Genomic DNA, 27,773 nt, shown 5'->3' with positions numbered 1-27,773 from the left:
GGCCAGGGCTGGCTGGGGGGCAAAAGGGCTTTGTGGCTTTGGGCTCTGCTGGGCCCCAGTGCTTACAGATAGGGCTCTGCACAGAGGCAGGAGAAAGACCAGGGGACAACACAATAATTCAGGAGAAATTGGGCAGAACTGAAAAACAAACAAAAACAGGTGGCAAGCCCAACAGGAAATGGAGTCTGTAGGGGCTTCCTTCTTCACGGATGCCTTAATGTATATGGGAGATGGGTGGGCATGAGCCCCAATGTTTATTGCAGCCAGAGTCTGGGGATGAGCGTTTTAGGAGGAAGCGGATCAGAAGGCCCGATACTCTCCTATGGGGAGAGCAAACCTTCTCCTAGGGCCAGCATAGGCCCCTAAGTTAGATACCTGCCCTAGCCCTAGCCCCTGACAATGACTCAGTTTACCTCACTGAGAGACTATAGCAGTACCCTTGCCCTTGCCAGGCTACTTCACGCACTGCTTCTCCTGTAATAAACACACACACGTACACACTCACAGTGACCCCTGCCTATAAACCGTCCTTTACGTTCTACCTCCTCCAGGAAGCCTGTCTAGACCATACTCAGGAGACACTACTGCTCTGAGCTTCTGAGCCACTTTGTCTGACTCTTGATTACAAACCTCTGGGATGCTCTCTCATTGCTTCGACCAGACTGGGAGCCATCCCTGCTGGGCAGCTGTCTGCCTGTTTTCCCCACACAGCTACATCCAACATCCAGCTTGATCCATGTTTCCCCTCCTAGTATCTTTGTCAGGAAACCTGAGGAAATGTTGCCGGTTCCCATGTTCTTTCTCTGAGTCCTAGTCCCAGCAGGAAGTCTACATGTCCCTGATCCTCTCCCGGCAGAGCAGGAGACACCCTGGGCAGGATAATATCTACACTGAACAGAATGATGAAGCCTTGTATGGATACCCTCCCCCACCTCACCCCCAGCCTTCTCAGGAGGTCCTGAGCACAGGTCAAGGGCGTGACCAGTTCCCTCTGCTGTTCTACACAATTGCACTTAATCAAGTGCCTGTCCTAGGTAGAAGAAAAAAGCCTGCCTTCTGGGGACCTGGCCAGGACTTATTAAGGGACGGGGAATTCAAAAGAAGCAATTCTGTATAGCAAGATTTCTGTCTTAGTTATCTAGTGCTGCTATAACAGAAATACTAGAAGTGAGAAATGTATTTTCTCACAGTTCGTTGTTTGTTGTTAGGTGCTGTCGAGTCGGTTCTGACTCATAGAGACCATGTGTGCAACAGAACGAAACACTGCCTGGTCCTGCGCCATCCTCACAATTCCTGCCATGTTTGAGCCCATTGTTGCAGCCACTGTGTCAGTCCATCTTACTGAAGGTCTTCCTCTTTTTTGCTGACCTTCTGCTTTACCAAGCATGATGTCCTTCTCCAGGGATTGGTCCCTCCTAATAACATGTCCAAAGTACATGAGACAAAGTCTTGCCATCATCGCTTCCAAGGAACATTCTAGCTATACTTCTTCCAAGACAGATTTGTTCTTCTGGCCGTCCATGGCTATTCAATATTCTTCGCCAACACTATGATTCAAATGCATCAATTCTTCTTTGGGCTTCCTTATTCATTGTCCAGCTTTCCCATGCATATGAGACAATTGAAAGGATCACAGCTTGGGTCAGGTGCACTTTAGTCCTCAAAGTGACATCTTTGCTTTTCAACACTTTAAAGAGGACTTTGGCAGCAGATTTTCCCAGTGCAATGTGTCTTTTGATTTCTTGACTGCTGCTTCTATGGTTGTTGATTATGGATCAAAGTAAAATGAAATCCTTGACAACTTCAATATTTTCTCACATTTTAGGAGGCTAGAAGTCCAAACTGAGAATGTCAGCTCTAGGGGAAGTCTTTCTCTCTCTGTTGGTTCTGGAGGAAAGTCCTTATCTCTTCAGCTTCTGCTTCCTGGTTCCCTGGAGACCTTCCTGTTTCTTGGCATCTATCTTAACCCATCTCTGCTAGCTCCCCTACTTGTTTAATCTCTTTTAACATCTCAAAAGAGATTGACTCAAGACACATCTTACACTAATTCTGTCTCATTGACATAACAAAGACAACTCATTCCCAAATGGGATTATAACCACAGGCATAAAGGTTAGGAATTACAACACATATTTTGGGGGGGACACAATTCAATTCATAATAACATCTCTTTTATCCCAACAGTAATTTTAAAGTCAAATATATGACCTAAATCGGATTCCAAAGTGGGTTTCATTCATTCATCATTCATTGTTTATTGAGAACTTAAGACAAATGAGACACTGTGCTGGATGGATTCCTTTTCTCATTTTGTCTTCACAAGAACTTGTGAGGTGCATATCATTAAACCCATTTTACACAGGAGGAAGACTGAGGCATTCACAGGCAGTAAATGACAGAGAAGGGTTTCATTTCACAGCTTTTGTTTTCCTGTCTCATGCTTTATTGTTTACAGACGGGGTTCCCAGACTTTTGGGATTCCCAGCCTAGTAACATTTCAAAAGTGATTTTTGGGAACAAACACAGAACCCTATGCCAACTTTTTATTTAGCCGAGCACATAAAAAAAATACCATCTCCTAGCACCATGATTTCATAAAAGGACATTTTAACACAGAAAATGTGGGAAGGATATAATCTTAGAATAAGGACAGCCTTCTAAGAAAGGACAGTTGGCAACCGTACACTAAAATATCCTACATTGTTCTCATTTTTTTTTTTTTTTTTAAATACAGGACTGGCCCAAAACTTGGTATTTCAGGGTATGGGAGCCATTGCCCTATCCCAGAACTGCCTCTCCAGGCAAGAACAAAGCCCTCAGTCCACAGGCAAATACACTTCCAGAAATTCCCCTTCTTCCCCTGCCCATCCAGGTCCCCACCAAATAAGGTCTGAGGTTGACATATATAACCAGCTACATCCCCACCCTATCCCCAGCAGGCCTGCTGAATTTCACTGATATACAACATTATCTGGGTACGCAGGGAAGGAAGCCCATCCTCTCCAGCCCGCCTCCTTTCTTACACCCAGATCTTTGCTGGGTTTTGCATTTCAGGAATGCCTAGCAGGCCCCCCGCAGCCCTGCAGGGAGCCCATCTGTCTCCCGGAGTTGCCCAGTCCCCCACTGATGTTGAGAACAGCACGTCTTCTCCTTATCTCGCTCCTGAGGCTGGACCTTCCCCTTCCTGGGGTCCCCAGGCCCTGGATACTATGTTATCACCAGACCAGGAGCAGCCTCCACCCAAGCCTTCTTGGCAGTGCTGGAAAGGAGAGGGCGGGCGGGAGTCCCAGGTGGAGCAATGGGGAGAGATGAATGCCGGAGGCTCCATTCCCTCCCCGTTCTTCACCTTTTCTCAGCTTCTGCCAGACCAGACTCAGAACTGTCCCTTTCTTCTCCATCTGTGCCTGACTCTGTCGCTTTTGCTCCTGTGAGACAGCTGGGCAGTAGAGAAGAGCCTGACCTGTACAGCCCTTGGCTGGAGTTCCAACTCCACTATTTTCTTGCTGTGGGACTTTTGGCAAGTCATTTAAACTCTCTGATCTTTAGTTGTCTGATTGTGAACGGGAGTTAGAATTTTAGGTTGAGCTATGTGAATTTGCTGAAAGTTGACTTTTTGATTCACAAAAACGACAATTTTGTGTGGCTTAACAAGTGAGGTGTAAAGTGATGGATACATATCTCTGACCAAACCTGACTCCTCCTCCAGGAAGCCCTCCCTAGCTACTCCAAACTCAGTGAGGTCCCCTTCCTCAAATCTCTCACTGAAAAAAAACACTGGGACATAATTTAGACACTTATTTCCTGTTTTGGGTTTTCTCCTCAGTTCCTAACCATGAGTCTTGCCCTCCCACAACTTGGAGCCCGCCAAGGGGAAGACCTGGGTCTCCTCCTCCTTTGTCCCCCAGACTGCTGGCATACCATGATGTCGTCCACTAGGGTTTTCACATACAGGAGACAGAAGATGCCCCCTCATCAGGGATTACCGGGGCTTGATTTATCTAAAGGTCATTTCTTTGCACCCAAGGGTGGTCCTAGGTAGTCCTGAATGGGTGGTGCTAACAGAATTGAGGGTAAGTGAAGTGCTAACCCCCCCCAAAAAAAACCCACTGCCATCGAGTCCCACTCATAGTGACCCCATAGGGTTTCCAAAGCTATAAATCTCTATGGAAGCGGACTACCACATCTTTCTCACGCAGAGCTACTGGTGGTTTAGAACTACGGATCTTTCAGTTAGCAGTCAATTGCTTTAACCACTGCATTACCAGGGCTTCTAGCGAGGTGTTAGAGGTGGAGGAATTAAGGGACTCTGACCCCTGGCTGGAGTCCTGGTGGCTCAGTGGTTAAGAGCTCTGCTGCTAATCAAAAAGTTCGAATCTACCAGCCACTTCTCAGAAACCCTATGAGGCAATTCTGCTCTGTTGAATAGGGTCTCTATGAATCGGAATCCACTCTACTGTGATTTTTTTTTTTTCTACCACTGGCCAGCCTGTGGGAGCAGTGCCCCTGGAGGCAGAACCTTGGTGGTGTCCTCCACCTTCTCTAGGATTCCCCTCAGTGCCACTAGCTTAACTTCTCTCATTTGCAGAGCTGACTTTATTAATCTGCTCTCTGTTCGCCCTTGTGCTGGTCCCTAAGATGAGTCGGACCTATCCCCACCCTTGGAGAGCTCAGTCTAGAAGTGGACACAGACTCAGAAATGGACTGCACTATGTAATCAGTGCTGGGGTTGGTGGAACCAAAAGAGGGGACATGACTAAGGGGTGGTCAGGGAAGGCTTTCTAGAAGGGTCGCCCTCACCAGAGGCCACTAGCTGACTTCCTGAAGCTAGGTTAGGGCTGCCTAGCTAACAGCCGGACACAGGAGCCCAAAGAAGTGAGTTAAAAGAGGCCTGCCCTCCTGTGGCTGGCACATCAGGGCAGGCAGGGCTCACAGCCAGTCAAGAACACTCCTCAAGGAGACCCAAGGACATTCAGGGATTAGGCCTCCCAGCATCTGTGCAGGGAACTGTCAGCTCAGAGCTGCTCAAAAGTAGAAATGCCAGCTCTGGGTGATGTCATCACCCTAGGCATCCCCTCCCCCCTCCCGTGGGAGGTCTTGCAGTCCAGTGGGTAGAGCAGAAAAGCCCCTACCAAGGTGGCCTTTGCCTTGCATCCTGCCCTGGAGATTTCTGGCCCTGATTGAGGGGGGAAGGAGAGGTGGGCGTCACAGTGGGCTAGGAACGAGAATTTAAAAATTCCTTTGAGGAAAAACTTCATGTTATCCCTTACAGAGATGGCAGGGCCAGGGGACTTTCTTGCCTCCCTCCTGGTCAGACATTGCTGAGAATCCACTTCGGCATTGACTCAGGTTTCGCTGGTCGACAGCTTTGCTCTAACTCCCATCTAACCTCCCCCTACATCTGGGCTAAATCTGGAGGTGTTGCGCCCTGACAGAATCTGAGTAACCCCGTGAGCCACCTGGACTGCCCCCAGGGCAGGGAGAGAGGGTCTGGCAGCCCGGCCTTTGTGGATTGGGGAGGGTCAGGCTGTCCTAGGGTGTTGGAGATGGGGAGAGCTATACCTCAGCCTGAGCTAGGCAGACCGTTCATAAAACCCGAGAGTGTATATGGGGAGAGAGGACACACGGCTGGCTGGCCTCCGGAGGACGGGGTTCCAGGGTGGTCTGGGCTGTGCAGCTGCTTGGTGGAAGCCAGGGTGGAGAGGAAAAGTCCTCTAGCGTTGCTCCACACAGGGGATGCCACAATTTATCTGGGAACCCAGGGAGAAGGGGGTCCAAAGCCAGCCCCAGAGTGCCAGGTCTCCAGAAGGGCCCGCCTGCCGGCTCCTGGCTGCAGCTGGCTCGCCTAGGAACCACCCGTCCGAACCGCCCGGGGGAGAGGCGTGCGCCGGATCCGGCGTTCCGATCCCACGTCCATGACTGCTGCAGGCACATTTCCTCGAAGTCTTACCTCGAAGCGATGGGTGCCACCCGCGCACCCTGTGCCTCCCCGAGTTTCCCCCACGCCCTTCGCGCTCGGCAGCTGCGAGGCTCCTCTAGGGAAAGACCTGCGGGGGTTCTCCCCCTGCCCGTGTCACGGGAAAAGCCTGTGAACGCCCCCCGAAGCAGCGTATTTCCCGGAAACCCCCTCTCTAGGCGGGGCACGAGAAGACCCGGGTCTCCGCATCCAGACGACCCGCACTCCTCCCGCGAGGAGGGTCGGAGACACCTGAGAAGCAAAACCTACAGGGAAAGGGCAGCCCAACACTTGGAGGAGAGATCGGGGACCCTGCCCCCCCCCCCAGTCTTGGGATGGGGAATTCTCTACGAAGCCGAAGCCCTAGACTTGGGGCGCGCTCCAAGCCCTTGGCCAGGGAAACATATTTGTGGGCGCCGGAGTAAGGACACCTCTGGTCCCAGCCCCTAAGGTCCGGCGAGAGTCCGCCCTGCGCCCCCCCTGGGCCCGCCCCCGGAGCCCCTCCCGGCCTCGGGCCCCCGGCCCGCGCTACACTGTCCCTTTAAGAAGCCCAGGTAGGCAGGCCCGGCTGCTGGAGCCGCTCCTATGGCAACCCGCGAGCTGCGGCGGCTTCATGAATATTCCGGGACGCGGGAGCCGGAGAGCTGCCGGAGGGCGCTCTGGGGGAGGCGGCCGCTGATGTAAACCCGGCGGGCAGCTGGGCTGTGCTCGGCTGCGGTGGGAGCCCCGGGACGGCCCCGCCGGGCTCTGCGAGGAGACCAGGCGAGCTTGCGGGCAGCGGGCCACAAAGTCCCGGTGCCAGGACAGACTGACAGCTCGCCGGCCCGCCAGACGCACGCCCGGAGGTGCGCGAGCCGTGAGCTTTGCGCTCCGGAGCGGCTCCCCGAGCGCCGCGGCCGCAGAGCCGCTCCAGCAGGGCGCTCATTGTTCCTCGCGGGGGCGGGGCGCCTGGAGCCCGGCCGCGCGCCGCGCCCCTGATCGCGGGAGGAAGGGAGGGAGAGCGGGGTCCCCGCGCCCAGCCCGGCCCGGGAGGGGGCGCAGCGCGGCACGCCGGGGACCCGGAGCCGAACTGGGCGCCTCCCCGCCGCGCGCAGCCTGCCCAAGCATGGGCGCTTGAGGCGGCCCCGCGCCGGCGGCGAAGGACGTGTCCCGGGCGGGCTGACCGGCGGGCGGACCTGGAGCCGGTCGGCGGCGCCGCACCCGCGTCCCAGTCCCCGGCCCGGCCCCGGCCCCTGGCACCATGGACAAGCTGCCGCCGTCCATGCGCAAGCGGCTCTACAGCCTCCCGCAGCAGGTGGGGGCCAAGGCGTGGATCATGGACGAAGAAGAGGACGCCGAGGAGGAGGGAGCTGGGGGCCGCCAGGACCCCAGCCAGAGGAGCATCCGGCTGCGGCCGCTGCCCTCGCCCTCGGCGGCCGCGAGCGGCACGGAACCCCGGGGCGCGGCCCTCGGGGCGCAGGACGGCGAGGGGCCCGCCCGCGGCGCGGGCAAGTCCAACACGAACGGCGACTGCAGGCGCTTCCGCGGGAGCCTGGCGTCGCTGGGCAGCCGGGGAGGCGGCGGCGCCGGAACGGGGGGCAGCAGCGGCCACGGGCACCTGCATGACTCCGCGGAGGAGCGGCAGCTCATCACCGAGGGCGATGCGTCCCCGCGCGAGGACAGGTCGCCCCCAGGCCTGGCGGCTGAGCCCGAGCGCCCTGGCGTCGCGGCGCAGCCCGCAGCCTCGCCGCCGCCGCCCCAGCAATCGCCGCAGCCGGCCTCCGCCTCCTGTGAACAGCCCTCGGCGGACACCGCTATAAAAGTGGAGGGAGGCGCGGCCGCCGGCGACCAGATCCTCCCCGAGGCTGAGGTGCGTCTGGGCCAGGCTGGCTTCATGCAGCGCCAGTTTGGGGCCATGCTCCAGCCCGGGGTCAACAAATTCTCTCTGAGGATGTTCGGCAGCCAGAAAGCCGTGGAGCGCGAGCAAGAGCGAGTTAAATCGGCGGGGTTTTGGATTATCCACCCCTACAGCGACTTCAGGTAAGGGGCCTGGCGTGATCCTGTGGATGCCCTGAGCTGTCGCACCCGCTTCTGCCTCTCCACTTGAGTTAACTTTCCTCCCTAGCGCTGTGAGAGCTCCAAGAGAGAGCCGGGAGCCTCTAGACTCCAAGGCACCCCCAGACCTCCTCCCGCACCGCGCTGGGAACTTTCCTGTGTTCGGGCTCCCATCCTCTCAGCTCTGGGCCGCATTTGAGTCAGGCAGAAAAGGTGTTCCAAGCCTGGCCTAGCCCAGCCTCCAACAGGGACAGGGCTCTGCCACCTTAAACTACACATCCCACCTCCCTCACCAAGGCTGCAGAGTCAGGGTGGCCATCCTGCAGAGCATAGCCAGGAAAGGAGACAGATCTCTTAGCTTGGCCAGCTCCTTTGGCGCTGACGCCAGGCATTAATATCTGCCTTCTGGTCCCTGGGAAGCTGGAGCCAGAGGGAGAGCTGGGCCCTGGAGGATTGGGGTCACTGGGCCTCAGGCTCAGGGTGAGAGCCCTGTGTACCCACCTTAACCCTGGATTCAGCCCCTCATGCCAAGTGGTGGGCCAGGACTGGGCACCCTGGGCAAGGCATCTAGACTGGCAAGGCAGAATGACCTTGCTGGTCGTGGCCAGAGAAAATGCCTGATGTCCTGCCTGATGAGCAGCCATCCTGCGACCCCCAAGCTTATCCAGAGCCCCACTCCACTCCATTGTCCCAGCTCCACTAGCTGCTGGGTCTCTGCCCCCAGACAAAAGGTGTGATTGCCAGCCAGGGAGAGGGACCCGCCTCCTCCCCCATCACCTGAGTCAGATACCACCTAACTGCAGATAGGACTGACTTGGGCCTGTGCGGATATCTATGCAAAAAGAGGGATTGGTGCTTGCCAGTGGAGTAGGGGTCAGGGATGCCCATATCCCAGTCAGGGTCCCAAGGCCCCTGTCCCCCTGGGCTTTCCTGATACACAAGGTTAAGATGAGGACCTGGAGAACATTCACCTTTTCAGTCTGGGATTAATTCCCATTCATTCTCTCGTTCTTTGGGCCCTGCCCCCTATTTATCCCTCTTTCCTGCCTACCGATTGCCTGCTTTATTAATAAGCATTTTGCCAACCCAGAGCCCTCTTTGCAAACTCCAGGGAAGCTGGGTTTGTAATGAGAGCAAAGCCATTTTCCATCCAATGAGAGAGATTTCTCGTGCTGGGAATGACCATTCAGGCAACACCCGATGGCTTAAAATAGTTGGTGAATAGAGGCCTTTTTTTGGAGGGGCTACTCTTCCTAACCCTAATGCCCAGGGTTCCCAGAGGACATGGGAGGCCACAGGGCAGGCTGGAGAGACAGGGCCACAGACATCAAGTATATGAGCAAACACTGGATGGTCTGTCAGGAATTGTGGCTGGGGCCCACGGTCAGGCTCCTGAAGGTGGCCTCCCCTCTGGCAGACTACTGGGACTTGAAGGCCCCAGCATGACTTAGAGAGAAGTGTGCAGGTGCTGTGCCTTCCCCACTCCCTCCCCTGGGTGTCCGGGGCTTCTCTTCCTCCCTCTGAACTCCCTGGTGGTGGTGGCAGACAGACTGTCCCAGGAGCCACCATATCAACCACTTGAGATTGTTGAGGGGCCCTCCCTTCTCTTGTTCAGCGCCCTGCTGTCTTTGTCATCTGAAAGCTTCTGTTTAGGTCTCTCATCATCAGCCGCATTGCTTGGGGTCCAGGGGCCTGCAAGGGGCCAACCCTAGGCATACACAGCATCCATGAACAGCATACATTTCTTGAGTACCTTCTGGGCACTGCACTGGGCCTTGCCTTCCTATTCTCCCCTTACCTTGCATGGTGAAAGGTTAGGACCGGGTCGATTTTATTAATGGGAACCTCTCCCCCTTCCTGGTCTTACCTGGCATAGCTGTCTGCAGTCCCCCTGCTGCAGAATCTCCCACTAACTGCAGCTCCTTGGGACATGGCTGGGGGTGGGGTGGGGATGCCGCAGGATTGATCCCGGTAACAGGAAGTGATAGGCTGGGGTTTGAGTTTGGGTTTGCGCAACAAGCAACAGGGACTGATGGCTGGAAGCGCACGTCCTCTGTGTGCAGCCTTGGGCTGTCTGGGACTGTGTGGAGGTCTAAGGAAAGAAATCCAAGAAAGACCAAAGACCATCCTTGTGTGTCTGGAGGGATGGTGGTCATGCCTCTCCTGCCCCTAGGCCAAAATAGCTGGTTTCATCTTCAGAAGGTCATGGAGGCAACGGCCTGACTAAGTCTTCTAAGCTAACTTAGAAAACCTACCACTCATCTCAGCCTAACCCCATCCTACCCCCAGCACCCCAAACCTCAGTCCCTAGAGTTTTTCTTCTAGCCACTGGCCCTTGGGCCTCTATCTGGAACCCATCCCCACTGCCCACCTCAGGCTTTCTGGGAGCTTCTGCAAGCATTGCTCAGGCCAGTTGAGGATTTATTCATCATTCTGACGGGCAGGAAGCATTGATCCAGCAGAATTGGTTTAATAAAGAATTGCCAGCAAACCATAATAGATTGAGTTTGAGGTTTGGCGTTCAGGGTTCGCTGTCATGGTCTGCTTCTGGCAATTCTGTTCCTGGGGAAGGAAGGCTGGGTGCCTTTCCCAAGGACTGGAGTGGGCTGCACTTGGACGGACCAGCATAACCTGGGCCATATCTAAAAATAGGCTTTTCTTGGCTGCCTCTGCTTCTTGTCACCACCACCACCCCCCCATGCTACCCCATCGCCTGGCTACTCCCATGGCTCCTACAGGCTCTAAGGGCTTGTCTGGCTTTCTCGCCCCTTCAACTCCTCATTCGTCTTTTGAAACTTGTATTTATGATTTGTTAAGGGAAGAGACCAGTCGGCAGTAATCCTTTGGGATCTTGGTCCCCAGGCTCCTGCTCATGGCTGACTGGGCTCTATGGTCCTGGGTGAGTCCTTCCTTTTACATGAGCCATGGAAGCAGAGCCTGGTGATGGGAACCTGGAGTAAATAAAACACAGCATCTGGATGGTTCTGCTTTTCCAAGGAGAGAGGAAGGAGAGTGGGGACCCTCGAGTGAAGATGTAGCTGGTTTTGTTCTGAGGTGCTGGTCCAGGCTTTCAAGCTTCTGGCTCAGGGAGTCTACAGGGGTATACATGTCTAGTGTCTGTTTGTACAGCTCTCTTGGGACTATGTGGGTGGGCATGAGTCCTGGCAGGGAAGTTCCTCTGTAGGATATCAGTTTTGGGGCCACTGTGCCCTGAACGCCAGCTCTGCCTTGAGGATGGAGGCAGATAGAAGCTTGGACCTTCTCACCCTTCGTCCCCACCCTTTCCTAGTCTGAGCCCCTTGGAGCTGTGAGGAAGGGAAGAGAGTGCCTTAATGGGTCCTTTCATTGGGGCAGAAACAGCTGGGCTCTAAAATCACCCCTGGGTGGTGCAGTGGTCAAGTGCTTAACTGCTAACCGAAAGTTTGGCAGTTCAAAGTCACCCAGAGGTGCCTTGAAAGACCTGGCAATCTGCTTCTGAAAGGTCACAGCCATGAAAACCCTACAAAGTGCAGCTCTATTTTGCACACATGGGATTACTGTGAGTTGGAATCAACTCAATGGCAACTTTTAAAAAAATTTTTTCAGGGGATTGGCAATGGTCTGGTAGGTCCCAAAGTTTAGCCCAAACCAACTCCCTACTGCTGGTACCTGGCACTCAGTCCCTGCCATTACCACCTTATGTCACCTCCTTAATCCTTTCATCTGTAGAGCCCTGCTTGGGTTGTGAGCCTTCTCTGAGCCTCAGTTTTCCTACCTAGAAAATGGGAATCCTATTGCTTATCACCATGTCAGACACAAACTATACAACTGGAGTCACCGTGGAGTTGAGAGGCTCTACCAAGCTGTCAGAGGACCAGTGACAGGTTGGGAACCACACCTTCGATGCCCTCACTGCTCCCTTCCCTAGATTTGGGCAGATCACGTGGGCCTCTGTCCTTGACTCAGGCCAGTGGTTCTGAACCTGTTTTGGGTCAGAGATCTCATTGGAAATAGTGGAGTCTCTACCCAGAAAGATACGTGTACGTCACAATGTGGCACTGAATTTTGGGGGTTTGTGGATCCCCTAAGTTGAGGACCATGGGGATCTTGAGGTTGTGAACGCCACTCTAGGCCATCCCAGAAGAGAAGCCTGGCTTGGTTCGGGATGCCAGCTTGGAGGTGGGGGAGTTTTTCTGTAGTCTGGGACTTGGGTCTCCTGTCACCACCAGGATGGAAATGAAACAGGGTCAAAGGTAGACACCTGGAGACTCCCTCCACCCCCCACCCCCTGCCACCTCCCTGGGAAAGATGTTCTGCCTGGGGAACTAGATGCTTTTCTTTTTCCTCAGTCTGACTCCCATCCCTCTCCCTGTCAGCCCAGGAAAGGGCTGTTTTGGTGGGAGGTGGGGGAGGGGACGAAAGCAGCAGCCTGGCCTGGGTCTGAGAGCTTCTGTGTGGAAACCCCAGCGGAAAGGAGCTGCAGGGCCCGGCGCCAGCAGGCGAGGGGGAAGGGCGCCTTGGTGCAGAGGGGAATTCCAAGGTGAGCTGCCTGGGTAGTGCTGTCAGCTGGTACGGTGGGCAGCAGGTTCTTCAGTGATGAGGGCGGGCCCACCCTGACAAGACTGGTGGAGGGCATGCTTCGAATGCCAACACCCAGCCGTGGCCAAGGTGCCCCCAGGATGCCCGGTGCACAGAAACCTGAGAGGGTGGAGGGCAAGAACCCTGTGTTCCTGGGTAGGGAGGTCTGGGCTCCAGGCTTTTCAGTTCCCTGGTCTGGGGGCTGCACGACGAGGCTGGACTGTCTTTTCTCCTCCCTGGCCCTGCCCCACTGGCTCCCTTAGCTGCTGAGAGCTGTGAGGCTTTTGGGTGTTGAGTAGCCTGCCTTACACAGGGAGCATCCAGCAGTACTGGCCTGTCTGCCCTTGTCTCCTGTGCCCTAAGGCCCAGCCTCATCCCTGACTCTTTTGGGATGCCCTCTCCCTCTCTGACCACCTGTGGAGCTGTGGGTTTGTTATAGTGCAGTGCTTCTTGGGGCTGTAATGTCATCTGACTCACCTGGAGATCTCGTTAAAGTACATATTCTGAGACTGTATTTCTAACAAGTGCCTGGAGTCCCTAAAACCCATTAAAAAAAGAAGAAGAAAAAAAAACTATTGCCGTCAAATCGATTCCAACTCAACTCATAGCGACCCTGCTGCAAATGGTTAACACACTCAGCTGCCAACTGCAAGGTTGGAGGTTGGTGTCTGCCCAGAGGCACCTCAGAAGAAAGAGCTGGTGGTCTATTTCTGAGAAACCAGCCATTGAAGACCCTGCGGAGCACAGTTCTGCGCTGACACATGGGGCACTGTGAGTTGGAACCAACGCTGGAAACTGGTTTGATAAGTGCCCGGGTAATGCCGATGCTGCAGGTGCCCAGACCACACCTGGAGTATTGAGGTTACAGATATGTGTTTGTCCTGAGCTCCTGAACTACATTCCCTGTGGGCAGAGACTTTGTCTTTTCCCCTTGGCCCTTCGTGCCTTACTCGGAACGCTGGGTGAATTCTGTGAATGGGCCTGAGCCAACCCCCAGAGGTCTGCTGATGGCCGGCCTTGCAAACCCGGGGGTGAGGAGTTGCAGCCTGCTCGGCCCCTCTTCCTGCACTGCTTGGACCCACTTATTCTGTTGGTCGTGGACGCTGGCCACTGGGGGTAGAGGGGAGCAGGGGAGTCAGGGTGGCCAGTGGACCCTCATTAATTCATCCTATTCCTCCCCATTTGGCAGCTTCTCCTACAACCGAAGCATCAGAGGGGTGGACCTGAGCCTGGGGGAGAAGGGTCAGGGAATGCAGTGACCGCTGGACTGGAATGAGGTTTCCAGGCCGGAGCAGGTGTTGTCAGTGAGAGAATCCAGAGGTGACAGGGTGGGGGAGCTGGTGTGATGTGGCTCTGACAGTGGCCGGCTGGGAGAAGGACAGAAGCACCTGGCAACAGCAGCTGCTTCAGCACCTCGAGCAGGGACTTTGGCTGACTCTTAATACCTGCCAACTGGCCCAGGCCAGGGCCAGCAGCCTCCCCTGTGGGCTGGGCTTGCCTGTCGCCTCTCACCACCCCCACTGCGGAAGGCACTGCCCTTTATACAGATGACAGGGCTGACAAGTGGCATAACGGTCTGAGTGGCCCCTGTGTACACTGGACGCCGTGGAGAATTCACCCAGAGCAGAAGGTCCAGTCCCGGTCCCCTGGGGCTTGTCATATAACCGGGGAGGCTGACAGCTCCAGCACACACATCCGCTTGGCTCAAGGGCTCTTACAAAGCTGTTCCTGCCAGTTGCTAATTAATAGAAGGGCTACTGAGGCCGGCCAGGCGGTCCTGCTTGGGCCCAGGGGACACTGAAGAATCCACATTTCCCAGCCAGAGCGGGCCGTGGGGAGGGCAGGGGCATTTCCTTGGCTTCTGAGAGAATGTTCTCTGCCAGCCAGGCTTCTTTACTGAGAAAACATTGCCAGGGCGCTGAAAATCAGTGCGGTCCCAAGGCCTAGGTGGCTACTTGGAGACAATCCCTCCCATCAGCACCGGCCCAAAACTGGGGCTGGAGGCAGCACAGAGAGGTGGTGAGAGCTCCCTGTCACTGAGGGCACTCAAGGTGGGACTAAGCAGTGCTTAGACCAGAGGTTGCCAGGCAGCATAGTATGTCATCACAAACCTGAGCCAGTGTTGGAAAATTGAAAGATGTAACATCAAGTTTGGCTTTTGGGCTTCTCTTGAAAAATCAAAAACTCTGGCAGCTTTGTTTCCGCATTGCCGCCCCCCCGGCAGGAGCTGGAACAGAATAGAGGCTGCCCCTTTTAGCTTTTGCTGTCCAGTTGTCCACTGTCTCCACTTGTCCCTAAGGTCTCTGTCCTACACCCGCCACGTCACTTATGCACAATTGCCTGCCCAACCGCTGTAGGCTTCTGAGTTTACAACCCAAGACTTAAACTCTCAGACACTAAAGCCAGGTGAATTCACAGGTCAGTGACCACCATTTTCCAAATATCTACTATTTCCACAGACTGTGCTAGGAGTTTTATAGCTCGTGTCCCATTTACTCTTCCTGGTAGCCTGAAAGATAGTTTCCATTATACCCAGTTTTTGGATAAGAAAACTGAGACTCTGATGGGGGAAAAAAAAGATCTCTGCCTCAAATCAGACAGCTACAAAACACAAGAACTGGAATTTGAGCTTGGTTGGTTGGACTCCAAACTCATGCTTCTCCTTCCTTCTTTCACTCCCTTCTTCTCTTTTTGTTAGCTTTCAAATATTTATTTACACAAGTAGTTCAAGAAAACATTTTTTGAAAACCAAAGACACAAGGGAAAGTTTAGTCCAAAGGACTTAATGGACCACAAGTACCACAGCCTCCACCAGACAGTCCAGCACAACTAGATGGTGCCTGGCTACCACCACTGACTGTTCTGACAGGGATCACAATACAGGGTCCTGCACAGAGCTGAAGAAAAATGTAGGACAAAATTCTAATTCACGAAACAAAGAGACCAGACTTACCAGTCTTACAGAGACTGGAGAAACCCCGAGAGTATTGCTCCAGGCACCCTTTTTTTTTTTTTTTTAATTTTTATTGTGCTTTAAGTGAGAGTTTACAAATCAAGTCAGTCTCTCATACAGAAATGTATATACATCTTGCTATATACTCCTAATTGCTCTCCCCCTAATGAGACAGCACAATCCTTCCCTCCGCTCTCTCTTTTCATGTCCAGTCGGCCAGCTTCTGATCCCCTCTGCCCTCTCATCTCCCCTTCACACAGAAGATGCCCACATAGTCTCATGTGTCTACTTAATCCAAGAAGCTCATTCTTCACCAGTATCATGTGCTATCCCATAGTCCAGTCCAGTCCCTGTCTGGAGAGTTGGCTTTCGGAATGGTTCCTGTCTTGGGCTGACAGAAGGTCTGGGGACCGTGATCACAGGGGTCCTTCTAGTCTCAGTCAGACCATTAAGTCTGGTCTTTTTATGAGAATTTGAGGTCTGCATCCCACTGCTCTCTTGCTGCCTCAGGGGTTCTCTGTTGTGTTCCCTGTCAGGGCAGTGATCAGTTGTAGCTGGGCACCATCTAGCTCTTCTGGTCTCAGGCTGATGTAGTCTCTGGTTTATGGGGCCCTTTCTGTCTCTTGGGCTCATAATTACCTTGTGTCTTTGGTGTTCTTCATTCTCCTTTGCTCCAGGTGGGTTGAGACCAATTGATGCATCATAGATGGCCACTTGCTAGTATTTAAGACCCCAGACGCCACTGTTCAAAGTGGGATGCAGAATGTTTTCTTAATAGATTTTATTATGCCAACTGACTTAGATGTCCCCTGAAACCATGGTCCCCAAACCCCTGCCCCTGCTGTGCTGGCCTTCGAAGCATTCAGCTTATTCCAGAAACTTCTTTGCTTTTTGTTGAGTCCAGTTGTGCTGACCTCTCCTCTACTATGTGTTGTCTTTCCCTTTACCTAGAATAGTTCTTATCTACTATCTAATTAGTGAAAACTCCTCTCCCACCCTCCCGCCTCTTATAACCATCAAAGAATATTTTCTTCTATGTTTAAACTGTTTCTCGAGTTCTTATAATAGTGGCTGGACACCCTTTTAGCTCAGTAATGAAGTCACTCCTGAGGCTCACCCTTCAGCCAAAGATTATATAGGCCTATAAAACAAACAATAATACATGTAGATGAGATTAAATGGGTAGGAGAAAGGACAAGGAGGCAGGAGGGGACAGGAAAGCTGGACGAATGGAAATGGGGAACCCGGTTGAGAAGGGGAGAGTGTTGACACATTGCAGTATTGGCAACCAATGTCACAAAACAGTATGTATATTAATTGTTTAATGAAAAACTAATTTGCTCTGTAAATTTTCACCTAAGGCACACACACACACAAAAAAAAATAATAATAAAATACATGTTTTTCTTAAAAAAAAAAGAGAAAGCATTCTCCTGAAAATGAAACCATTGCAGATATTTGACCGCGCATTACCTGTGAGGAGGAGCTCAGAAAGGGGGTCCAGCAAGCACAGGAAATTCATCAAGATTTCAGCGTATCAGATCTGGAGAGGCCTTAGGAAGCCCCGGCCTAGAGCCTGTACTTTCCAGATGGGGAGCAGAGTCTCCAAAAGGGGAGCGACCGGCCCAAGGTCCTAGAGTAAGTCCATGTCAGAGACGAAAATGGAACCCAAGTGAGATATGTAACATCTGGGTTGCAAAGGTCGTAAAGCTCCACAGTCCATCCCAGCTCCTCATCTAGAGGGTTTCCAGGGAAGCCTTTTCCTGAATGGTCTTGTCACTCGGAGCTTTTGTCACCCCAGCCCCAGGCCAGCTTATTTTTTATTGGGTGATAGATATTTGCAAGGTCCAGTTGTAATTGAGGTTTCTGCCTTGAGAAGGCAGTCTTTCCAAATCTGAAGTTATGAAGTCTGGGGCTGAGACAGGCCCTCACTCACCCCTGACCACTGGCTGCCACCCCTGGGCGTGCTGGATTGGAATGATGTCCATCCACCCTGCTCCTCCCCTAGTGGGTCCTGACTGGTATGGAGACCTTTGGGATTTTGGAACCACATTCAGGCATCATTGATGCCCATTTCTGGGTAGAGGTGATTGAGGTTCAAAGGGGAAAGAGGACAAATATCCAGTGGTACCTCTATTCTGTCCACCAGAGAAATAGATGGTTACGCATGGTCTACTCATTACATCCTTCAGAGATGTGAGGAAATGGAGTCAGTCTGTGGGTCAGGACTCAGTATGTCTAGGGTCAGGATCCAGTATGTGTCCAGAGTCAGGGCTAAGTGTGTGACCAGGTCAGGGCTGAGTGTGTGACCAGGGTCAGGGCTGAGTGTGTGACCAGGGTCAGGGCTGAGTGTGTGATCAGGGTCAGGGCTCATTGTGTGACCAGGGTCAGGGCTGAGTGTGTGGCCAGGATCAAGGCTCATTGCATGACCAGGGTCAGGGCTCAGTGTGTGACGAGGGTCAAGGCTCAATGTGACCAGGGTCAGGTCTCAGTGTGTAACCAGGGACAAAGCTCAGTGTGTGACCAGGGTCGAGACTCAGTGTGTGACCAGAGACAAAGCTTAGTGTGTGACCATGGTCAGGGCTGAATGTGTGACCAGGGACTGGGCTCAACCTGCCACCAAGATCAGCGCTTAATCTGGGGTCAGGAACTGGAGTCCTTGACCAAAGCCTCCAAGCCAATCCTAATGTCCTCCCTGAGGTAGGGTGGGATGTGGCCTGTCCTCTAGCCCTGTCCCCTCCCCCTTAGGACACCCTCCCCAGGCACTCTTGGCCTCCTAACTCCCTGAGCGCTGACACCTCTCAGTCTTCCAGCCAGCTGCCTCTGGTCCTCTCTGGGAGGTAAAGTACAAATTATAAATAAACAGCAGTGCTACCGCTGCGATGCCAGAGCCACCAAATCTCACATGTGACCACTCCCCGCTCCTCTCTGCTCTCTCATTGTTTGGGGCTGGTGTCTGGTCTTCCCAGCCAGGCAGCAAGCTCGCTGGCACCTGCAGAGCCACGCTCAGGGTTGGGCATGTGAGGTGTACCAGCTCAATAGAGGGACTCCCTCCATCCCACCACACCCCCAGCTTGGGCAACCACCAATCGCGGAACAAGCAGCGGGGCCTCCAGGTCTGATCACGGTGGCTGCGGGGGCCTGGTAATTGGCTGCTGCTGATTTTGTGTCTGTCTAAGCATTTACCCGTGTGGGTGGATGTGTTATGTCTGCATGAACGAGACTTTCAGAAATTAATATATAACGTGGGGCTGCTTAATACGTTGGCTTCTGGGCTGGAGGGACAAGCTAAAGGGGCCATGCCCTGTGGGAGACCGAGTGGTCCATTCAAAGGCTCTTTCCACTCATCAAGGGGGATAGAGTTCACAACTCAACTGGCAAAGTGGAGAGAAGGATTTCAGCTCTTCATAGGGCCTTCAGGTCTGATTTTGGAGAGGACAGACAAGTGGTAGACCAGTATGGATTGGTGGTCAGGGAAGCCTTCCTGGAGGAAGCAGAGCTGATCTGAATCTGAAGGAGAATGGTACCATTATGCACACTTTTTCGGTGAGCAGGTGTCTGGGAGCTTGAGCTAAGAGGCCACCTGGTTGGGGTGGGTGTTGGTCAGCACTGAGGATGGATTACCTAAAACTGGCCTCCTTGGACCTGCTCTCCTTAAGCTCGACCCTTCACCCTTGAGGATCCTGCTCCTGCTGCTCTTGGGTCTTGCCACTGATGCTGCCTGAGTGTGTGTGCATGTGTGCACGTGTGTGCATGTGTGTGGAGGGATGCACGTGTGTGTGCGTGCACCTCTCTGGCTCCTCAGCCTGGGTCCCTGCAGCCCAGAGGAGTGCTCCTGGGCTCTGGCCCAGCCTGCAGAGCCTTCGGAAAGACTCTTCTGCTGTACCAGGCCCGGAAAGCAGGTGTTAATGCCACTGCAATAATGTCACTGAGCGTGTGGCCTGGAGCCCAGAAGTAATTACCCTGCGGTTCCCCCACTGGAGGCTGGAGCCACCCCTGTCAGTGATTAACGGGAACCCTTAGCACTCCATGCTAAAGTCAGCCATGGGCTTCTCCCCCCTATGCTTTGTCTGAGGACGTGGGGCACTTGCTCCTTTCCCAGGGATGGGAAAGACCCTTAGGTCCACAGGTCTCATCAGTGCCATTGGCATCCTTTAGAAGAAACTTGTGGGGTCCAGCAGCGGAGACTGTGTAGGTGGGGTCTGTCTTTGTGCAGCAGGGCCCACATCTGGGTTGTCCCCCGCCCCCAGAAGCCTGCGTCCTCTCATCCTGAGCTTCCCTCGGCTCTTAACTGATCACTGCTCCTGCTGAGTGTGCCCTCCTGACCCTCATCCTGTTCTGTTGTGTGACCTCACCAAAATCCTCTTCACTCTCAGTGTCCAGAGTCAAGGTTCAGTCTGTGGCAGAGAAGAGAGCAAAGCTAATTGGCCAAATAAGTATTGAACCTGTAATCCTGACCCCATTAGTACAAACTGAGCCAACGGGGTGGGGACAGTGCTGCCGACGAGAAGAGCTGGTGAGAATCTTCCTCCCTCTTTTTGGATACTCTCCTGAGGCCCAGCCAGGCATGACCCTGTAGTTATGCAGCTCCTATGACCCTGGAAAGGAGCCCTGGTGGTGAAATGGTTAAGCCCTTGGCTGCTAGTTGAAAGGTTAGTGGTTCAAACCCACTCAGCAACTCTGTAGGAGAAAGACCTTGCAGTCTGCTTCCATAAAGATTACAGCCAAAAAAACCCTACATGGCAGTTCTGCTCTGTCACATGGGGTTGCTATAAGTCAGAATTGACTCGATGGCACCCAACAAGAGCAATGACATGACCCTGGAGTGGGTGGGGGATTTCTTACCTATGGGCACCTTTCTGCTGAGGCTTAGCCAGCACTGAGTACTGAGACCACAGCCAGACTCACTCCGCGTGTTATACTGGTATTCTCTATTTAGGTCCACCCATTGGACCAGAGCCCCTGTGGGAATAGAGTTTATATTCCTTGTCCTTTGGGCACCCTCTACAGAGACCTGAGTGCTTACTGAAAAGTAGCTGAAATGTTGCCCTTCTAGAAAGGGCCTCCCTGCCCATGGGCTCTTCTCGCAGTAGTACTTGTCCCCTCCTGGAATCTCAGACCTGGCCTCAGGTATCAGGGCATGACCATTGGAGGTGTGGGTGTGGGTGTGGGTGTGGGTGTGGGTGTGGGTGTGGGTGTGGGTGTGGGTGTGGGTGTGTGTGTCCGTGTCCCATGGGGTAGACCAGAAGGACTGTCAGCTTTGGCAGTGGAAGGAGATGTGACACCCTGTCCTTCCTGTCTCAGAGGCTCTGGGGAGTCATTGTCCTGCAGAGCCAAGGGGGCCTGGCCTGTGAATGAGGCCAGTTGAAGACTTGGCTCAGCCCCGTCCAGCTGTGTGGACTTGGCCCAGGCCTCCCTTCCCCAGGCCTTGCCTGCCTTGTCTGAAATGGGACCGGGGAGGGGCTGGATTTGGGCAAGACCTAAAGCCTAAATCGGCATCCGCAGAGTCACCTGGGTAGTTTTACACAATTATGGGTGCCTGGATCTCCCTGGGTGAGGTCCCAGCTGATCGGATCTTAGGACGCGCTCTGATTCTGCGTCCAACACTTTGGGAGCCAATAGCAGGAGCATCCCCAAGGCCCTGTCTGAGTTATCAGCCGGCGGTTCTCTGATTGCAGCGTGTTTGCCTTAGTCCTTTAGTGGGCCCCCAGAGCCTACAGATAAAATACTGACTCCTCTTCCTGGCCTTCAAGCCCTTCTGTGGAAGGCCTCCCTCTCCAGGGAGTTGTTCCCCTTTTCTTCCTCACGGTTGTTAGGAATCAGAATCAGAAATTTTTGGAGCTGGGAAGGATCTCAGGGATGGCCCTGCTCAGCTTCATTGTCAGACTGTGTTTTCTTGGGGGAGGAGGAGGCCCAGGTCGCATCTGGCTCTACATCCTCAGAGCCTAGGTAGCCCACTGGGGATTCTTTTGCTTGACAGACCCCCACCCCCAACCCAGTGAGAAGGACCCTCACAGAGTCATTATGTAGCTGCCCTCAAAGGGGCAGCCCTTCCCATGACTTCTTGGTAACCCCTTCCTGATCGGTGCTGTTTGACCTTGGGCAGTTCTGCCCGCTATCCACTCCCAATCCTTCGTTGTGCAACTCGTGCTTGTCTCCTCCTTCACGCTATTGGTGCCTCCTTTCTTCAGGAGCAGGTGAGCTTTCCTACCTAATTTCCCTGGAGGCTATGCTCACATGCTACTCCACAACAAGATTCTATTTTTATTCTGGTCTCCTGAGTGGGTGGGACAGAAGGTTCCTGGGGAGCTGTGTTTGAACCTTCTTTGTTTCTTGTAAGCTGGGCAAAGGGGTTCTCCAACTGCTAGTCCCCTCCTCAATTTTGCAATTCTGCCACAATTTCTTGTCTGTTGGGTGAAGCACAGAGAGATTAGGCCACCTGCCTGAGGGAAGACAGCATCCTGACAGTTCAGGGCATTGTAGAGCAGGCCACCCTGCCTGTGCAGTTTGGCATGTGTGTGTAACAAGTATGTCTCTGTGTGTGCACAGATATAGGGTCTCCAGAGGAGGGCTTAGCCCATCAGAGAAGCAGTGGGTTGGTATTTGTTTCTTGTCCGAGGCCTGTGCTCGGCTGTGCCTTTGACAACATGCAGTGACAACCCCTTCCCTAAGGAACCTCTGTGCAATCTTCATGGCCCCATGGCCCCTGGAAAAGCCCTAAACACTCATCCCAGCATTTAAGGTGCCCCCCTCTTCCCTTCTGATCCATATTTGGAGTTCTCTGAGTTGTGGTTTCTTCCCATAGTGAGTTTTCGATCTGGTCAGCTGCCCTTGGCTGACCTCTAGCCTCTGCACTGCAGAGGTTCGTGGAATTTGATGTGTCTTTAGAGATTAGCTGGCTCCATCCTCTCATACCAATGGAGAAACTGAGCAAGGGATAGTGAGAGGCAGTGACTTATTGAAGGACACACAGCAAGTTAGAGACAATGACTCTCAGGCCCTTGTCCTGGACTCCTTCGTGTAACGCCTGGGCTCTAGCCTCCATGATGTCCTTCCTGACCGGTGGACATGCTCGGGCCCCCTCCTTTTTGGGGCTTTAGTACCCAATGGGCCATGCTACCCTGCTCTTCTCTGCCCACATTCTCAAGCTTGGTGAATTTCCCCTCCGAGAGTCACCCCCAGATTGCTTGGTACAAAGCCAGCAGTCCCCTCCTCTCCCTCCCTTTCTACCCTGTGCTTATGATCCTGCCTGCCCCTGGAGCTGGCCTAGATCATCAGCTCCCTCTGTGGGCTTACGACTTTCCCTTCCCCAGACTGAGGGTTCCCTGAGGTGGAACCGTGTCGCACAGCTCAGGATCCCCGTAACATTCAGGACAGGGTCTGCGTCTTAGTGGTCACAGGAATAATAATGGTGATGATCAGTATGTATTGAGTGTTAACTCTGTACAGAGTGTTACAAATATTATATCATTTAATTCTCCCTGAATCTTATGAGATTGGGGCCATTATTCTCATTTTACCCATGAGTAAACAGGCTCAGAGAGGTTAAGTGATTTGCCCAAGGTCACACAGCCACGTATTCAAATACCAGAGCGCCTGAACCACTATACCCTCCACTACAGCCATGTTACACATTGGCATCACTGGGGAGCTTGCTGGAAATGCAGAATCTCAGGCCTCACCCCAGACCTGCTAAATCAGTCTGCAGCTTAATAAGGTCCCCAGGAGATCTGTGTGCACTTTAGTTTGAGAGGCCCTGTGCTATATGATTAAAGGATCACAAAAGGGAAAGGAAAGAATCGATCTGTTCCAGCCCTCAGACGGCTCACCTTCTCCTGGGAAGTGGCCAAGACTAGCCCTCATGATACAGAGAACAGGGGGCTAGGATGGGGGGGGGGTGGGGGATGGAAGAGGTCAGGAGCCAAGGGTCATCTTTGAGTTTTTTAAAAACCAAACTTTGTTCCTCAAGTAATTGATAATGTTCTAGAAAAACTAATAATAAAAAAAGACACACCTAAATCCAAACACCCACCCATAAAGCAAGCACTGGATGCCCTTGGCTCAATATGCAGCCACTTCTGGAGGCAGCCCGAGGCAGCTGAGGGAGCAGCTACCTGGGAGCCCTGTGATTCTGAGTCAGAGATTTCGAGGTGGGTTATAAATAGAGCCCTAGTGGCCAGGTGGGGTAGAGGAAGAGAGCAATCCAGCTGTTGCAGGGGGAGACCCTGGGGTCAGGGAGGAGCAGTGAGGAACGGAGTGGGGCTTGGGGGGTGAGCAAAGAGGTGGCAATGGGAAGGGGGAGAGACTCCCCTTAGAGGCCGGGAGCAGAGCTGGCCCAAGAGGGTTGTGGGAGGCAGCTATTTAAAGTCCGAGGGGGCAGGAGAGGCTAAAATGCAAGCCCTGGGACACAGGCTGGAGAAGGCTTTTGCTTGCGTGTCTGACCCCAGACCCCCCCAGAGGCAGCCAGTTATTCCTTTGGGTGGGTGTAGGGGTGAGGGGCATGGGTAGCAGCTCTGCCTAGGAGAACGATAAAGGGGAGCCTGGGGAAGGGGTAGATGCTTTCAAACAGCTGTTGTAGTTGGGGCAGTGGCAAAGGCAAGGAAGGTGTGTGATCACACGTGTGTGCCAGGGGCAGCATGCATATGACATTATGCAGGTCCCCTTGGCCTTTTGCACCTGCCTTTCAACTGGCCTCCCTCTCCACCTTCATAATGGACCTCCTCTAAAAGATCTCATCCTGACACCCCCACCCTTCCACCCACCCCCTCTCTCCTCCATCAGTTTACTAGTTCCCTGAGGGAGGACCAGGGTTGTGTCTCCCCTGACACATGTCAGAGTGTGGGACACTGGTCATTGTTTAAAGTTGTTTTTTTTTTTTCCCTGATTATAAAGGCAATGTTTTTCCATTATGGGAAATTCAGAAAATATCGAAAGGTGAAATGGATAAAACAAAACAAAAAAAAAACAAAAGTCACCCATAATCCCACCCCTGAGCAGTAATCAATGTTAACATTTCAGCGTATTCTTCTTGTTTATTTGTTTTGCAGTCTTTCCCCGCTAGTAACAGATTTTCATCCATCTATTCATCTTCCATCCATCCATTAAACAGTAAGAGGATTTTAGTGAGACCTTCCTGTGCCCGGCCATGTGCTAACATTTCAACAAAAGAGAAATCCCTTCTGCTCTTGAGGAGCACACAGTAGGGTTGGAGAGATAAGGCACCGCCTGTGTCCACGTGGTGGAGAGTGGAGGATTCCGGGAGAGAAGTGGAAAGGCTTCCTTCCTTGCCCTTCCTCCCATCCCCCGACCCCCAGGACCTCCTGGGTCTCTGTGCTGGGCCTGTTTGGGGGAGGAAAGAGAACCATTGAAGTCCGCACTGCGGGGTGCCCAAATGAGGGCTATGGCATGTTATCCCACTGTCCGTTCTGTGCCCACCAGGCTGGAAGCACAGTCACTGTCTTGGTTGAAGTCTTTATCCACCATGTCCCCCCACCAGCCCTCTCTCTCATCATACTGTGTCATGTTTCTCCTGGCCCAACCTACCTTCTCCCCTACTTCCAGCCCCCTCATTTCCTCTCTGTGACTTCTCCACCATTGTCTTCAGCGCCTGGTGGGGGACATCTGCTGATGGGTGTTGCTGGGAGTCTTGAGGATTTAGATGTGATAAGTTCCTCGCTGTTCATCAGAGGCCTATGAAAGCCTGTGGGAAGGGGCCAGTGTCTCAGAGGGCTGCCCATTTCCTGTGGCTTCTTCTGGGCTCCCCGTCACTCAGCTTTTGGCTCCTGAATCAATCATTCATTCACTCATTCATTCACCCATTCAACTGATATTTATTAGGGCCTATTTTTTTTATGTAAAAGGAGCCCTGGTGACACACTGGTTAAGAGTGATAGCTGCTAACCAAAAGGTTGGCAGTTTCAATTCACCAGCTGCTCCTTGGAAACCCTGTGGTGCAGTTCTACTGTGTCCTGTAGGGTTGCCATGAGTCAGAATTGACTTGACAGCAAAGGGTAAGGTAATGTATGTAAAAGACACTGCCAAGTTCAGGGAGTTGAACGACCATAAGATAGACAAGCAAGCAAGCATACCATTTCATTGGAGTGTGATGCTAGGATCCAGACACTAGCACAGCACGTAAGAGGGGCACCTAACCAGATTTCCTAGGATACACAGGAAGCTTCCCAGAAGGAGTGACACTTTGTTTGAACCAAGGGAGCATGGGAGTGGGCAGTAGTGGGGAGGAGAGAGTTCCAGGCATAGATGGCAGCATCTGGGAAAGCCCAGGGGCAGCAGGAAGCATGGCGTGTTTGGAGCCCTAAGAGTTGCTGAGTGTATAAGGGGAGAATGCTGAGACATGAGGGAGGAGAAGGAGGCAGAGCCCAGATCAGGAAGGGTCTTGAAGATGACAATGAAGAATTTGGATCTTAGTTGTGAGGTGGTGGGGAGGTAGAAGGACTTTGGGCTTGGCAAAGTGTGGAGAATGGAGAGGGGAGCAGAGAGGAGGTGCGGGACCTTGGTTAGGAAGCTGTTGGAGTCACCCAGGTGGTAGGTTGATGGGCCTTTCTGAATCCAACATGACTGAGTGTTAGAAGGTAAGGGAAAATGAAGAGCTGAAGGTAACTCCCAGGTTTCCAGATGAAACAGTTGTATGGCTGGTGGTACCAGTTACTGGGAACACAGGGGGAGTTTGTGGGGGAAGCCGTTGAGTTTTATTTGGACATGTCAGTATGCAGTCCCCATGGGACATCCAGGTAGATGTGAGTTAGCAAGTGGACACATGGCTGTGGAGCTCAAGAGAGAGGTCTGATGTGAAATTCAACAGAATACTGAAGTCATGAGAGCTGGTGCAGTCACCCAGGCAGAGTGTATAGAGGGAGAAGAGGCAAGGGCCAAAAGGAACAAAAACATTTAAAGGTCATGCAGGAGAAGAGGAGTCCACCCAAGAGAAGGGAAAGGAGAGTCATAGAGAATAGAGAAAAACTAGCAGAGTAGGGTGTCTGAGAAGCCAAGGAGGAACTGGAGGACGAAATGGCCTATGGTATCGAATGTGGCTAAGGGTTAAGAAAAGAATGAACTGAAAAGCGTCCATTGCACTCAGCAGCAAGGTGTGTAATGGTGATGCTGCTAAAAAGTTAGGGGAGTGTTAGGGAATGGAAAGGAATGTGAAAAAGTGGAGACAGTGACACCTCTTTCAAGAAGCTTGATTCCAAAGAGGAGAAGAAATCAGGCAGTAGAATCCAGGGAGAGATTTTATTATTATTTTTTTTAAGTTTAGAGATCTTAAAAAGAAGAAGAAAAAAAAAAAACTGGTGGGGAAGGATGAGTAGATATTGAAGATGTAGACAAGAGAGGGATCACCTATAGATTAAGGACCCTGGGGAGGAATAAGGGAATGGGATCAAGAGGGCAGGTGGAAGAGCCACCACTTTTCTTGTGCCTGGAAGGAGGGGAGGGGGATGAGGGTGATGCAAGCAAGGTAGGAGTTTGGTAGCAGAAAGAGCAAGGGGACATTCTGATCTCTTTCCTGATGTCTTGAAGAGTTCTGTATATTTATCTTTCGTATTCTACATCTGGTAATTCCAGGGAGACACCTTCATCTGGAAGATTCCTTGATTCTTTGAGGGCTTGTTGAAGCAATCATGGTCTGCTTCTTTATGTGATTTGATATTGACTGTCGTCTCTGAGCCATCTACGAGTTATTGTGTTAATTTATTTTATGTTTGCTTAGTGTATCCTGGCTTCTTGCTTTGTTTTGTTTTGATATGCCCAAATAGGGTGCTTGAGTGAGCTAGTTTGGTTATTTCCTCCTTTGAAGCGCTAACGTCCTATCACCAGATGGCTAGAGCTGTTAGCAGGTATATGAGCCTAGGGGTCCATTCACTTTTCTTGTATGGCTTCAGCTCAGATGTCCAGGTAGTTGGTCATCAAGTGTGTGGTACCGGCTCTGTCCTATAGTCTTAGAGGGGCAGTGGTGATTGGTGTAGGCAGAGGTATCTGATTGCAGCAGGGGGGTCACACTCTGAACAAGGCAGGGGGCTGACAACTGTCCCCTGAGTGTCTGTGAGGAAAGCTCACCCCTGTTCCCTAGAGCACACAGGTGGGTGGGCTCTGCAGCTGGACCATGGGCACCCAGTGCTTTTGGTCGTAAGCACTGGGAGATACTACTTATCCTTGGGTCCTTGTCAAGGGTGGCTAGGTGAATTGGTTGGAGCTACCAGTCCTTAGGCCCCTGATGTGGGTAGGTGAGGACCCTGTTTAATAGGCAAAGCGGTGTCA

At 52.8% G+C, this 27,773-nt stretch overlaps 1 protein-coding gene across 1 annotated transcript in view; it reads left to right on the top strand.

The window, feature by feature from the left end:
* Positions 1-7,172: 7,172 nt before the first annotated feature.
* Positions 7,173-27,773, top strand: part of HCN4 (hyperpolarization activated cyclic nucleotide gated potassium channel 4) — a 52,764-nt gene continuing 32,163 nt past the window's right edge. Inside the window, exon 1 of the mRNA XM_049906032.1 lies at positions 7,173-7,972. Within this exon, the coding sequence (XP_049761989.1) occupies positions 7,194-7,972 (779 nt within the window). The 5' untranslated portion in view covers positions 7,173-7,193. The remainder of the gene's footprint in view (positions 7,973-27,773) is intronic.

Source organism: Elephas maximus, chromosome 13 (assembly GCF_024166365.1).
Source record: "Elephas maximus indicus isolate mEleMax1 chromosome 13, mEleMax1 primary haplotype, whole genome shotgun sequence".
NCBI classification, from domain to species: Eukaryota; Metazoa; Chordata; class Mammalia; order Proboscidea; family Elephantidae; genus Elephas; species Elephas maximus.
Note: the sequence above shows the minus strand (reverse complement) of the source record. Positions and strands in the feature narration are given on the sequence as shown.